Consider the following 14,257-nt stretch of genomic DNA (forward strand, 5'->3'; position numbering starts at 1 on the left):
TAGAAGCACTATTCAACACCGTCTACGCACTCATACAATCAAATCACCATTGAAACTCTCAAACTATCTCTGCAATATCAAATTTTATCAACAAGCAGGACTTTCAGTACTTATCACCAGTTTGGATCTCCTGCCAAAACGAGCTACATAAGACGTGTGTGGTCTGCCTGCTAGGAAATAATATCTTCTTCGCTAAGGGACATGCTTTGAGCACTCCAAGCGTTCTCCCTCATAGCTATTTACCAGACATAACACCAACGTTGATTTACAAATGGGTAACTGACCAGTTACCCAATTGTGAACTTATTTCCCTTATATTACAGAATTTAGCTCTAATCACCCTATCCAATAACTCTGTGGTAGTACGTCTTCTGACTTCATATTTGAAAGATATTGTTTACACTGTATCATCTTTTGGCTTTTTTCAAATACAACGTGCGTACCAATGGTAGCGTTTCGTTTGAAAAAAAGAAGTACACGGATAATTATGGGGTTTGTAGTCTGCAGAGCCGAATATCACCTTTCACTTAACAGATCTGAGTTTAAGAAAAACTACAACTCCCTTTTTGCATTGTTTGAAGGCGCGTGCGCAAACGTTGCGACTTCTGTAATGTTTTGTTTCCTCGCCATGTTTGAAAAGGAGTTAGCATAGCTACGGAAATCCAGAGGCGTACTTTGCGAGGAATTTCGTATCTGAATTAAATCCGGATTCATCGCTGATTTTCCTTACTTTTGAGAAGCCAAAATAAGAAACGAAATGATTTAAAGGCTCCACTAATTCATGATCTGCATTTTGAGGAGAAGGCGTTTTGAATTTTTGAGAAAAACGAAGTTTATTGTTTCCACTTCAGCAGTCCTCCCTTGAGAGCAGAGACGAAAGCTGTCGCCACAGTAGGAGTTTAGCAGTTTTGATTTATTCTGCTTCAAGTTGCCTGTGGATTATTCGTTTTCACATCATTTAATTAAAGCAAGGTACATTTAACACAATGGCTTGTGGGGCTACACTTAAAAGGACTATGGATTTTGATCCTTTGATGAACCCGGCGTCCCCAAAGCGAAGACGGTGCACCCCTATGTCGCCGTCGGCTTCCACTTCTTCCCCACAAAAATACCTACGTATGGAGCCCTCACCATTTGGAGAGGTTTCTTCAAGACTCACGACAGGTTTGTAGTTTTAAACAGATGGATTTCGTTAATGTTTATTGGAGTTAAGGGTGTTGAGTGACGACAGTGTCAATAATAGGTATTGTTTAATGTGTCAAGCTATTAACCTACCTAAATTTTTGAAACCCCTTTGAATATGTTATTTTGCCGTGAACCTAACGTTAACCACATATGCGTAATGACCTGTTTTTTTACATTTTGAATGCTTTTAGTTTGTTTATTTTGACATTCTTATCGAGTTAGCTAATTCACTAGCTACTTCACTGGCTTCCGCTAGCTGATAAACCTCAGAATTCAGCCTGTTACACAGCTGCTGGTGGATGCGTTTAGTTTCGTACAGTTTTAGACATTTTTAAGCGTTATATGTACTTCGCTGTATGTAAAGCGACTGATTAGCAAACAAACGTGAGGCAAATGGTTGTAAGTGGCCGGAAAGCTAAGTTGCCAGCTAGGAAGGCAAGTTTGTCGTCCATTTTTTTTTCTTTTCTTTTCTTTTTTTTTTCCCACGACTATCTGAGGGTATCAACCCCATGTAGCTGGCAAGTGACTTCATTTCTGGCTTGACAAATCAAACACGTGCTCATTATTTTCATGCTGTCTTGACTAGTGTGACTGGTTCTGACTGTGTAGAGTTTTACCTAGCTATTTTAGACAAGTAGGCCTTGACAATAACTTAGATTTGTCTTAAAACAAAATCAACTGACTTTCCCATATGTGGAAACCCCGCGTGCTTTGTCGTTGTTACTAGAGACAGCTGTGTATTTGTCGTTATTTGCAAATCCTTTGGTTTCAAGAGTTTTGTGAAGAGTAAATTACATTCCTGGGAACACGTAGGGGTCGTTTTACCTCATTATCACGTAATTTCTCTGTTTTTCTCATATTTGCTCTCTCGGCCACGGCGAGCAGAGCTGTTTGTAGGGTTAATGTTGCTAGTGTTTTTCTTTAAGTCGAAAATATTTAAGTATTTCTCTTAGATCATTCAACATGGCCACCAGTTGCTTTTAAGTGGTATGCTAGTAAGAGCACAACGATAACGTTTAGTTAAATTCTAAACGAAAAATAGTACCGTGTCTAGACGGGCGGACAATTTATCTCGCTAAACAAGCTTACAGTTCCGTCATTTGTCTTTGACGAGTAGAGATGGCTTACATGTTGTCTTGATGTGATTAAAATGGAGCACTTAAGAGGGAATTCTCAAGGTTTTTGTTTCGTTGCTTTTTTTCCTTTTAATCAGAGCAAATCCTGCACAACATCAAGCAAGAGTATAAACGCATGCAGAAGAGGCGGCATCTGGAGAACAGCTTTCAACAGACAGAGGGATGCTGCGCCTTGGATTCGCACAGTGGCTCTTCCCTGCTAGGTACTGTAAAAACTGACCTACAGTTCTAGTCTCGAATTCATAACCAGTCGAAACACCGTCAAACCTTCTAAATGTGTCTTGATTTTTCAGCCTGTCAAACTATTACCTGCTCCAAATCAGTGCTCCAAAATGACTTTTTTTTTTTGTCATCGTCTGTTGTTTTAGGCATGTCCTCTGGAGCCACTTCTCCATCTAGAAGAGAGCAGCCATTATTCACTTTAAAACAAGTAGGAATGATTTGTGAACGTCTTCTCAAGGAAAGGGAGGAGAAAGTGCGCGAGGAGTACGACGAGATCTTAACCTCAAAACTGGCAGGTACTGTAGGCTCTCCCATTTTAACCAGTTGACTGGAGATCAGAGAAATGATATTGATATCTTGGATGTCTAACGAGCTCTCTCTCTCTCTCTCGTCTTCTTTCTCCCAGAACAATACGATGCTTTTGTGAAGTTCACCCACGATCAGCTGATGCGACGATTCGGAGAGCAACCTGCTAGTTGTGAGTGTCAGATCTGTGGCTTTTATACGTTTCAATTCATCCAAAGCGTTTCATGTGTTTTTTTTTTGTTTGTTTTTTTTTTTAATTCACGTGATGTTTTGCGTATTGCGTCATATCTAGTAATTCAGTTAGCTTGTTAAACATTTTGTTATTTCTGTCTTTTTTTTTTTCCCTTCCAGACGTTTCCTGAGTAAGATTCAGTCGTCCGGGTCTCCAGTTTCCTCGTTCCGTTGCTGCAAATTGTTCCAATGATTCTCCAAAAGCGTCAGTGCCACAGACTTTGGGGAGGGGGTCTCATTGGACCTGTAGCAGTGCCATATCTCCCTTAAGGGCATAGTCTTGCCCCAAAGCCTTCTTTCTTTTTTTTTCTTTTCTTTTTTTTTTTTTGGTCAGTGGTAACCACTTTCTGTTCAGCAACTGGTATTTGAAGTGCTTCCTGCTGTCGAATTGTATATGGACCTCTGCAATCTTATTACTCTAAAGGTGGCCCTCCTAGTGTCTCATTTACTGTATTCTTCTGTATTTATTTGGATTTACACTCATACAACAAAAGGAGACAATGTTCAAGCTCTGGATTTTACCATGTTTTTTTTTGTGTGTGTGTGTGTGTGTGTGGAAAAGATCTTTTCTATAACATCAAGTGATATAGATTGCAATGTGTAATTTTTAGTAGATGTGCGTGTAGGTTTGGTGGCAGGGTTGGTCACTGGACAGAGGTGGGAAAACCCTGAGAGTGTTTCTCTGGATGGAATTCTGGGGAAGCTGAGTATTCCACAGATTTCTGTATGAATATGTGGTTCACATACAGCCTACATTTTAATGGAAATGTTTCTTTTTCTTCTTCTTTTTTTTTTTTTTTTTTTAAGTTATTTTGTTTAACTTTCTTTCTTTTTTGTGATTTTATTGCTCCTGTAGTGTAATGGACTTTGGTTGGGAAAAGCATTTAAATAAACTGTTTATGATACTTGTTTTTGTTCAGTTGAAAAAAAAAGAATTATGTATGTTGTGTATATACTTTCAGACCTGTAAGTCAAATGTGAAAATGATGTAATGGAATGATGGTCCCTTTGAAGATTACCTTATGTCTCTGATGGGATATATGATGTTTGATGTTGTACATATTCACTTTATTAATTGCTCTGGTTTTTGGAGGTATAAAATACTGAAGCAGAGTGGTTTATTGATGTACAAAGCCACAAGCAAGTCAAACCAGGACAATTTTGTGAACTGATGAACAGATCACAGTGTGCGGTCTCTTGAAGGCATGGTTCCAGTAGAAAATTTGGCATCACTGAACCCAGATCACAACACAGTGATATATAACATATTAAATCAACGTGAATATAAAATGAAGTTAAATCCAAGATGGTCCTATTAAGTATTATTCTTACAGTACCTCAAACGGGGTGTTTAGAACAGTGCAGTCAGTTGTGTGAAATTACTGGAATACCTTCACAACAAGGAGTAGTCATCTTGGCTAGAGGTAAGCCCTTTTACTTGTCATACAGATAGATGAGTGATGCAGGTATAACTTTAAAAATACACAATAAAAATTCACTGCAGCTGTTTACTTTAAAGTATATGTAACAGAAAAATTAACACACTTGGGGGCAAAAATGTATAAAATTGTTGCAATACTAAAAAAAAAACACATTCAAAGGACTGACGGACTCATTTCAGTGGTCTTTATAAAACATCTGATTATGTTAAGAGATAGGATGACAGTCCTGTCTTTAGTAAGCATTTTCTGAAGTTCTAGTGAGGGTTTATGCACACAGTGGCAAAACGAGATCTAACCACAAGAAAGTGGCCAGTAACACATTTATGTTGAACTTGAGTTATCGTAGGTGTAGTGCCCTACAAGGAGGGCCTGGAGTCTACAATTGTGTTAAATTGTCATGGCAATCTCATCGGCGAGAGAGGAAACAAAACAGGGATGACGAACAAGACATTCCTGGTTTTTTTTCCCTCCTAAAAGAGGAATGGTACACTCCTGCTGGTTTACATATACTCCTTTCAGTACAATCAGCCTTAAGTCATCAAAGATATTTATTACATTTTTTAAATGATCATTGCTTGTCATAACCTTTAAAAATCATGAAAAAGTCTCACTTTTAGACCAAAGGTGGATTTTGTAATATTACTTGAGATGTCTGGAATTTGTTCCAGCTGGAATGCAGGAATGTATCAACTATAAGTTATTTTATGTGATAAATGCACGACAAATATAAAGCAAATATCTTACTCTTTAATGTAGATTTTCAAGCTACAAATAATAATAATAGAAATAATAATAATGATAATAATAATAATAATAAATCATCCTGTATGAAATATGTTTCTACCAAATACTTGTTAGTCTTCAGATGTGGGCTTGTGGTCCTTACAACATCTTTTCTGATCTCGCAGCTGTCGAGGAAGGCACTGCGCTTGATGTTCATGGGACTCCAGAAGAGTTTGTCAAAATGAATGACATCTCGCGCTGATTTCCCCCCAAGCTCCTGAACTAATATGACTATACGCCAAAATCTGAAACAGCTGTTCGTAAAACAACTGTCTTTAAAAAGCTTAAATAAACAGGAATGATTTTACGTTTAACGCGAACCATTCTGGGGAAGCAGTTGGCATCAGTGTAGAACTTTTCTAGTAAACTGAGAAGTGAAATAGGATAATGACGAGCTAAGTTCTTAGAATGCAATAATGTTTGGGAAGTCTCTCGAACAGTGACGCAATTCGTTGACTTAAAATTTCAGCAACAGCGATGAATCCTTTGAAATAAGACCAGAGATGGAAAGAAAAAAGAAGTACCCTCCTTTAGTCTGAATAACAGACTGCTGACATAACAATAATTATTTTGAAATCGCGGGTATGAAGCAATCACTATGCATCCAATGCATTCCTTTGAACTACAGACAAAATAATCATACACATCCTGGAGACCAGGGTTGCCAAAGAGTTCTGTCATGATGGGGACTTGATAAAATTTTCATTCATTCATTCATTCATTCATTCACTTTTTAATCCGCTCATCCCAATCAGGGGGTGCTGGAGCCCATCCCAGCGCCCACTCGGCAAAAAGCAGGGAAATAGCCTGGACAGGTCTACAGGTCAACAGATATATCGGTTTTGCTGATATATTGCCCACTATCAGCCCCTTTTGACATTTATTGGTCCATACTGGTATTGGCCTCCTCATATTGGTTTTGCTAATATTTGTCCATATGCGCCCTCATGTGTTTACACTACACATGGCAAGTTTAGTTTAGACCAGGGCGGCACGTGGTGCAGTGGGTAGTGCTGTTGCCTCACAGCAAGAAGATCCCTGGTCCGAGTCCTGGCTGGGTGGCCGGGGTCCTCTCTGTGTGGAGTCTGCATGTCCTTCTTGTGTCTGCATGGGTTTCCTCCCACAGTCCAAAGACATGCAGGTTAGGTGAATTGGAAACAATAAATTGCCCCTAGGTGTAAATGGCCTGTCCAGGGTGTTTCCCTGCCTTTCGCCCTATGAGCGCTGGGATAGGCTCCAGAACCCCCTGTTACCCTAATCAGGATAAACGCCTTTGATAGTGAGTTTAGGCCACTTTAAATTAAAAATATATATAAATATATATACATATATACTGTACAGTATATAGCCTCGATAACCCATAAACCAATGTTAATTAAAAACTAGGAAATAAAAAAGTAATTTAAAAGTATAGTAAAAGAGAGAATGACATGTATGTATATATACATATATATATATATACATACACACACACACACACACGCACACACACACACACACATATATATATATATATATATATATATATATATATATTAGGGGTCGACCGATTATCGGTCTGGCCGATTATCGGAGCTGATATTCAGAATTTTTCCTATCATCAGTATCGGTATCGTGTTCCGAGGCAGCAGGTATCGCCAAAGTTGCAATAAACATCACAATCCTCAGTGCTGAAGTTGCAAAAACCACAGTTTCCCAGTTGCACAGGAAATGCCCAAATAATGCATTTTGTTGCAGTGATATATTAATTGTAACGAGATAATAGAGTCTATTTATGTAGAGATAGCTACATCTTTGAGTAACGTTGGTGCCGCTGCAACTGGAACTTATTTTAGCAAACATAACATTACTCGCCCGTATGAGTTGGTGTTTTTACATGTTACAGGTAGCCGATGCTCATACAAACGTAAGCTAATGCTAAGTCTTGTAGAGTTAACCTGCGACAAACGACAACGTCATTTGTTGATCCATAATTTAGCCAGCTGACTCGCGAAACAATTGATAGGCATTATATCATGCATGTCATTTACCAAGGCCAGTCATACTCTCAGTCTTAACCCACGATTACTAGTAACGTTACTGTTGTAGAGAGGTGAAGGATATTGTTGTTAGAGACTTTAGATGTAATGCAACTGCATCTAAGGCCTGTGTTAATCCATACATGGACTGCGTAGATGGTGTAGAGTTGTCAGAGTTGAACAGTCACTTCTATTTATTTATTTATGTATTTATTTATGTATGCATCGATCTATCTATCTATCTATCTATCTATCTATCTATCTATCTATCTATCTATCTATCTATCTATCTATCTATCTGTGTATTTATCTATCTATATATTTATTTATTTAAATTTTCAGTTAACTTTATAAGAAATGTTGCTGGGAGCTCCCTGCACTTTTTGTTTTAAGATAATGTTGAAAATTTCTCTTTCTATTAAACATATACTTAAAGGCATTTCAGCAAAGCATTTTGTTGGAGTTTGTGTCATTCTAAATTTTGACACCAAAATTTATTACATTTTTACTGCAAATGTATATCGGTTATCGGTCTCCTTGATTGCTAATAATTGGTATCGGTATTGGCCCTGATAATACACACACACACACACACACACATACACATATATATATGGATATATATTATTTTCCTTTTTAATATACTTATACATTGCTTTTTTATTTCCTAGTTTTTAATTTACATTAGTTTATGGAGGCTGCTGGTTGGGAACGTAACAACATACGCAGCAAAGACGCTTTGTACACCAAAGTAACATGCGATATGGAGGAAGACATTCATTCAAATCATTCATTTTTAATGGCACAAGTTAGTTGACCATTTCAGTTTCCCAAATTGTGTACTTCAACCTCTTTTGGCAAATTAATGCAGGCACATTTTAAAATTGCATATCTTAATAATGAAGCTGATGTTTCGGTTGGTCAAACATATCAGTTGACCCCTAGTAGATATACATACAATAGGAGCTATGTGAAAGATACTTGTAAGAAAATTGTTCCTCTGATTCCAGGCATCATAACAATCTTTTTTTGTTTAATTTCTATCAAATTTTTATCAGAGGGCCGGCATGGTGGCGCAGTGGGTAGGCTAGTTGTCGCCTCATAGCAAGAAGGGGCTGAGTTTCATTGACAGTCCTTTCTGTGTGGAGTTTTGCGCAAGGAGACTTTTTTAAGTTAAAGTAACCTAAAATAAACCAGCCGAAGAAAACATAAACACAAGAGGGTGCAAATATTAACAAAACCGATATATTGGTCGACCTCTAATATCTACCAAATTGTAGCCCAATAAGTAACATCAACATATACAGATACCATCGTTAAAAACATTTGTAGTTAGCTCCGGTGGCATTCCTTTGAGTGTATGACAGGTTAACTCTCAGGTTGGACAGAAAGGACAGAACAGCATATTTCGTGTCGTAATGATGGAAAATGTAATACACTCAAGATAGCCACAGACTGTTTATAGACGAGGCAAACTGCTTTGTTTTCACCTCTGAATAGATAAAAAGTTCATGTTCCCATTTCTCTAGAAAGCGTTTCAATGACCCATTGTCTTCTACTGCACTGCTCAGTTTTACGATTTGAGACAAGTGCTGTGTCTGAAATCATTCACTCATTCACTACTCCCTGCTCACTATATAGTGCACTACATTGTGAGTAGTGGGCGGTTTCGGACACAGCAAAGGTCATCCGAACTTAGAGCTGAAATTTATTTTTCAAAATTAGAACGTTAAGCCACTTTGTGTAGTGGTGGAGTACTGCAGGAAAAATTCCTTTCAGGGACCCCCAGCTTGTTCACTCTAACAAGATGTCAGTTGCATCAGTCAGTGGTCTAGAGTGCTAAAATGAAACTGACTTCAGTTTTTCCAGCCTTACCTAAGACACTGAGGTCACTGAGATGTGTTACTTAACGCCAATCGGCACACATTTACCTTTAGGCTTGAGAATACGTTAACCTTGGCAAGCCAGTGGTGAAATCTAGCCACCAAATTCTGTGTATATAGAGCGATTTGAGGGATTATTTAGCTAGCTAAGATATGATGACATGATGTTCATGTTAACAAAAAAACAAAAGTTAACTGATGTGACTTAATTGTTAGTACAAAATGAATTAATAAAATTATGAATTAGTGAAATTAATTCGTATATTTTATGGATTCAGCTTAAATGGTCAGAGCTATGTGAAGTATGTTACAGCCCTGAACAGCTACTGTACAGTTTTATGTTATTTCCCATTTGATTTCGGGTTCCTCCTTTCCAGTGTAATTCTTTTATAAAGCATGCTGTAAATCAGCCCTCAATATGTCCTAAAAATCTACAGTAAAAAAAGAATGTGTGTGTGTATATATATATATACACACACACACACACACATATATACATACATACATACACACACACACACACACACACACACACACACACACACATAGACATAACAGCTGTCGAGCAAGATAATTTTAGGCATTTGGAAACTAAGCTGAGTTTCCTTATCCAGACTACCAGAAGGTATGAAGAAGTGGGTGTAAATGAACACGATGACTCGCGCTCAGCGTTTGCTCATCTCACTGTAGATTACAGATGTGTCCTCAAGTGATTGTTCTACCAGGCCTCTGTGTGTGTTTGTTTGTTTGTTTGTGAGTTTGTGTGTGTGTGTGTGTGTGAGAGAGAGAGAGAGAGAGAGAGGGAGAGAGAGAGAGAGAGAGAAATTAAAAAGTGTCCTTTTCACTCACTTCTATGAATAAGTAACTTAGAATAATAAAATCATTCTGCCCTCACTTTGAATCAGTATATCAGTATAACTTGGCATATAAGAAACTCTTCGCCTACAGTCACAATTCCTGAACTAATCGTCCTGGGAATAGTGTACCCAGGGCTAGTGTAGACTTCAGGCTAAGTGGACCTGATCAGTGGAGTAAAAACAAACTACTGGCTTGCTTCTTGTAATTTCCCAGTGTCTCCCAATAAAATGTCTCCTTCAGATATCTTTCTTTTACCTTGTATCTTATTTCATTTGCTTCCAGTTAACTTTGTCTGCCCCAAAAGTGAAAATATGACATGAAGGAAATCAACATGAATTCCACTGAACTGTTTTAGAGTTGTTTTAGTATCTTATGTGATCATATGCTCACCGGTTAGCGTGACTGGGTCTGGTGAATTTTACAGAAGCATATTGCACAACCTCTTCCTGTTGGCTTCTTTCAGGTTGTTGAACTGTGGAGTAGAGAGGCACGTCCTGTCCGTCAGACCGGCTGAACTCAACAGTCTCATAGTGAACGTCTCCCTGGTTATTTCTGTCTGCCTCCTGCGTCTGGGCAGAGGTCACAGCCACAGATGACATGTTGGCATACAGAGCAGTTGAGCCACTCTAGTGAAAAGAGAGAACAGAGAACAAAAAAAGGGAAAGAATAGAAAAAGAATAAAGAATGTTAATGTCTGCAGATGGTTAACTTTTTCATATATGGACCATTCTCTTCTTTTTCAAACTCACCTGTTTGTCAGCCATCGTGTCATCGGTGTTTTTACTTGACCCGGATTTCATCCTGTTATGTAAATAATGGACAGGTGAGTGGAGGGTTCACTATTCTTGTATATGAATGACGAGTCTATGAAAACAATATCGTAACATAAGTCACAATGAGTCTAGAGAAAAATAAACAAGATAAAAATCAATATTCACCTCCTCCAGAGTACGATGATGATTAACAATAAAAAAAGCAGAGACAATGAAACTCCAAGGGCCGTGATAATAACAGTTTTGTGATGCCCTGTTCCAGAAGTAAGGAGAATGATCACAATTACACAAAAGCATGTGATTAACATGTTTAGACAGTTATATAGTTAATATATTTAATTCCGTTTGTCAAAGTGAGGCTTAGACCTTTCCCGTTGCTTTCTGGGGATCTGGTTCTTAAACAGACTGTGCTATACTTTACTGTCCTGATGATGGAAGCCCTCAAGAATGTTCATTGTTCAAACAAGCAGAAAAAAATTGTTTTAGATATTATACTTAGCAGTATTTTGCTTGTATGTAAGTAAGTAGAATATGTCATTTCAACTCACATTTCACCTCCAGGTGTAACTCAGTGGAGTTTCTGTGTCCAATCTCATTCTCGGCTCTACAGTAATACTGTCCACTGTTCTCAGAGCTGATGTCAGTGATGCTGTATCTCTGTTCTGATCCCATCAGTGAGGTTTCAGCTCCATTCTTCTTATACCAGGTGTAACTGTGAACTGGTGGGTTGGCATCACTGCTGCAAGTCAAAGTCACTGAACTGCCTTCCACTATTTCACCAGAGGGATTGACTGATACTGAGGCTTGTTTAGGGGCATCTGAACATAAGGACAATATAAAGAGTAAACAGTTAATAACGTATCATTTTAACTGTATGCTATTTAAGTGCTCTGTTGACTTGATTAAAAAGCAAAATACCATGTCCATTATAAATATGATTAATGTTATGAAAAAGTGTTTCACAGTCAATATCCCTTCAACCATTCAGGAAGAAAATAACTGCATTAGTTATAAAGTGTTTAAAAATATATTGGAAGAGAGTGGAATGTGGAGTTCAGATGCACCGTAATCAGAATTGATATAATTTGTATGATTCTGAGTTGATCATTCTATCATTATATCTGACCAAATCCTGACTATGCGTCGAAAAATGATGATTTACCATGTGAACAGATGTGTATAGGACAAAATCATAGTCCAGATAGTTATTTAACGCTTAAAATCGTCACAAGTTCCAGGATAGAAGCTTTGTGTGATATGTTGCAATTAAATGTCAGTTAGCCACTTACATTTGATTGTCAGAGTCGATGCAGGTGAAGGTAGATTTTCATGACCTGTGACAGCACAGGAGTAGTTGCCTGCAGCCTCAGTGCTGACTGAGTCCAGGTGTAGAATGTTGCTTGCTGTACGGTTGATAGGCTGTCTGTTTCTGTACCAGATGTATATAGGGTTGTTACTCAAAGTGCAGGTGGTTCTACATGTCAGTGTTACTCTCTCTCCCTCTGTCACTGTCTGAGGTGTAATCTTCATTTCCAGATCTGAAAAGGATAACAACACCCAGAGTCTAATGTTCTGACTTTGTGAAGTAGTTTAAAGATGAAACTCTTCTTAATTAAAATAATATTTATTACCTGTGACTTCAAGGAGAAATGGAATCCTGTTGTAAAATTTATTTTGAGGAATATCTGTCATAATTCTAAAGAAGTACTTTACTTCAGAATCACTCTTCTTCACGTTTGTTATCCTCAGAGTGTGGACATTCTTCTCTTTACTGATATATTTCACACGATCCTTATACTTGCTTTTCTCCAACAGATCATCAGGATCTGGACTCTTCCATTCATTAAACCAGAACATTTTAATGATCTGACCAGGACCATCATACATGTAAGAGCAGGTTATGTCAACTGACGATCTCTCTAAGGCACAGATGCTGTCTTGTGCATAAATTATGCTCCATTTAAATGCACTGACTGCATCTGAAAGAAAAACATATGCTTAGATTAACTGAGACTGTATAAGAATTTGAAATTAATGATGACACTGTTTGAGGAAACACTTTTATCTGACTTGATGCAGCATGTACAGAAAGAGGAAGAAGAAATGTATATATGACTGAGTCTGAGTCTCCCAAATATGACGCAAATATTTACAACTTACTGTAAGCTGACAGATCCAGAAATCTATGATTCACCCTAGACCATTCTGAATAAGGTATTCACAAACAACAAAGTGAACCATTAAAGAAACCATACCTGTCGCATGCAGCAGGACGATTATTAATACACCTCTCAAACACATTGTAGAGCTCAATCTGTAAGACATTTTAGAAAATGTTACTAGAGCTTCTACTTAGCGAGTATTCAGTTTTGTGAAACAGAAGGACTGAAACAGAAGACAAGGTGAAACTATGTTGCAAAATTTGCATCTGTCTTAAACTTTGATTCCTTTGTCATTTCCATCATAATTTAAAAACTGAGAGTCTCTTTTTGAGCCTTTCCTTACAAATGAGAATATCTCTGTGACAAGCTGTGTTTCTCTATAGCTGTCCTACATTTAATGCTGAACATGAGTGATGTTAGTCGCTTACTTGAAGCTTGAAGCACGTTTTCTCAAAACCTGCCATTTTTCATAAACTCATCAGTTTTTTTTCATGTTTATGTTTAATTTACCATATGTTCTTACAAATATGTACGCAGTATGTTCCATCACCAACTTTGGATCTCCACCGTTTCACAATGCATTGACTTAACACACATTTAAATGATTAATTTTAATTGCCTTTTAAACAATATGTATTGTTTTTTTTCCCCCTTTTTTAATTAAAAATGTGAATTTTGTTTGTTTTAATCATGTAAAATGTAATGAAATATATCTTTAAGAGCTTTGTATACTTACATTCTGAGGGGCAGAGATGTTCTGAGGTGTTGATGCGACTGAATCTGCGGTGGAACTGACTATGAGAGACCGTGGTTGAAGCCTCTACAGCCAAAGGAAGAGACAACTTCCCTTTTCCAACTGCTCAGAACATGAACTCAATGTCACTTATCTGCACCAATTTTTAATAATTCTATCACATGACATGGATTTTCATTTGGGCTTATGCACAACTGTCAGAATATTCTTTTTTGTTTTGCTTTGTTTTGTTTTTTTCAGACATTGTTGATACTTGTATTTTTTTGTGAAAAATGCAAGTGGCATGACTGGAAAAAGTTGCCAAAGAGTTAACTTCCTTTTTCTCTTTTTCTTAGACTGTCTTTTGTCTTTTTTTCCTTGTTTTTCCCCCCATGTGAATCATCTGTGTGTGTGTGTGTGTGTGTGTGTGTGTGTGTGTGTGGCTGTGGGCCCTTGGTGGTATTAAAGATATAGTCCGATATGTATAGTACATATATAGTCTGATTAAAGATATAGTTTTCAGTC

At 37.6% G+C, this 14,257-nt stretch overlaps 1 protein-coding gene across 1 annotated transcript; it reads left to right on the forward strand.

Annotated features, from left to right (window-relative positions):
- Window positions 1–669: 669 nt before the first annotated feature.
- Window positions 670–3,375, forward strand: LOC115818046 (akirin-2-like). Its single transcript, XM_030781280.1, has 5 exons — window positions 670–1,164; window positions 2,399–2,524; window positions 2,690–2,839; window positions 2,950–3,021; window positions 3,201–3,375. Exons 1-5 carry the CDS (start codon window positions 987–989, stop codon window positions 3,209–3,211), a joined length of 537 nt encoding a protein of 178 aa, XP_030637140.1. The 5' UTR covers window positions 670–986; the 3' UTR covers window positions 3,212–3,375.
- The last annotated feature ends 10,882 nt before the right edge of the window (window positions 3,376–14,257 follow it).

Source organism: Chanos chanos, chromosome 8 (assembly GCF_902362185.1).
Source record: "Chanos chanos chromosome 8, fChaCha1.1, whole genome shotgun sequence".
In the NCBI taxonomy this organism is placed as follows: domain Eukaryota; kingdom Metazoa; phylum Chordata; class Actinopteri; order Gonorynchiformes; family Chanidae; genus Chanos; species Chanos chanos.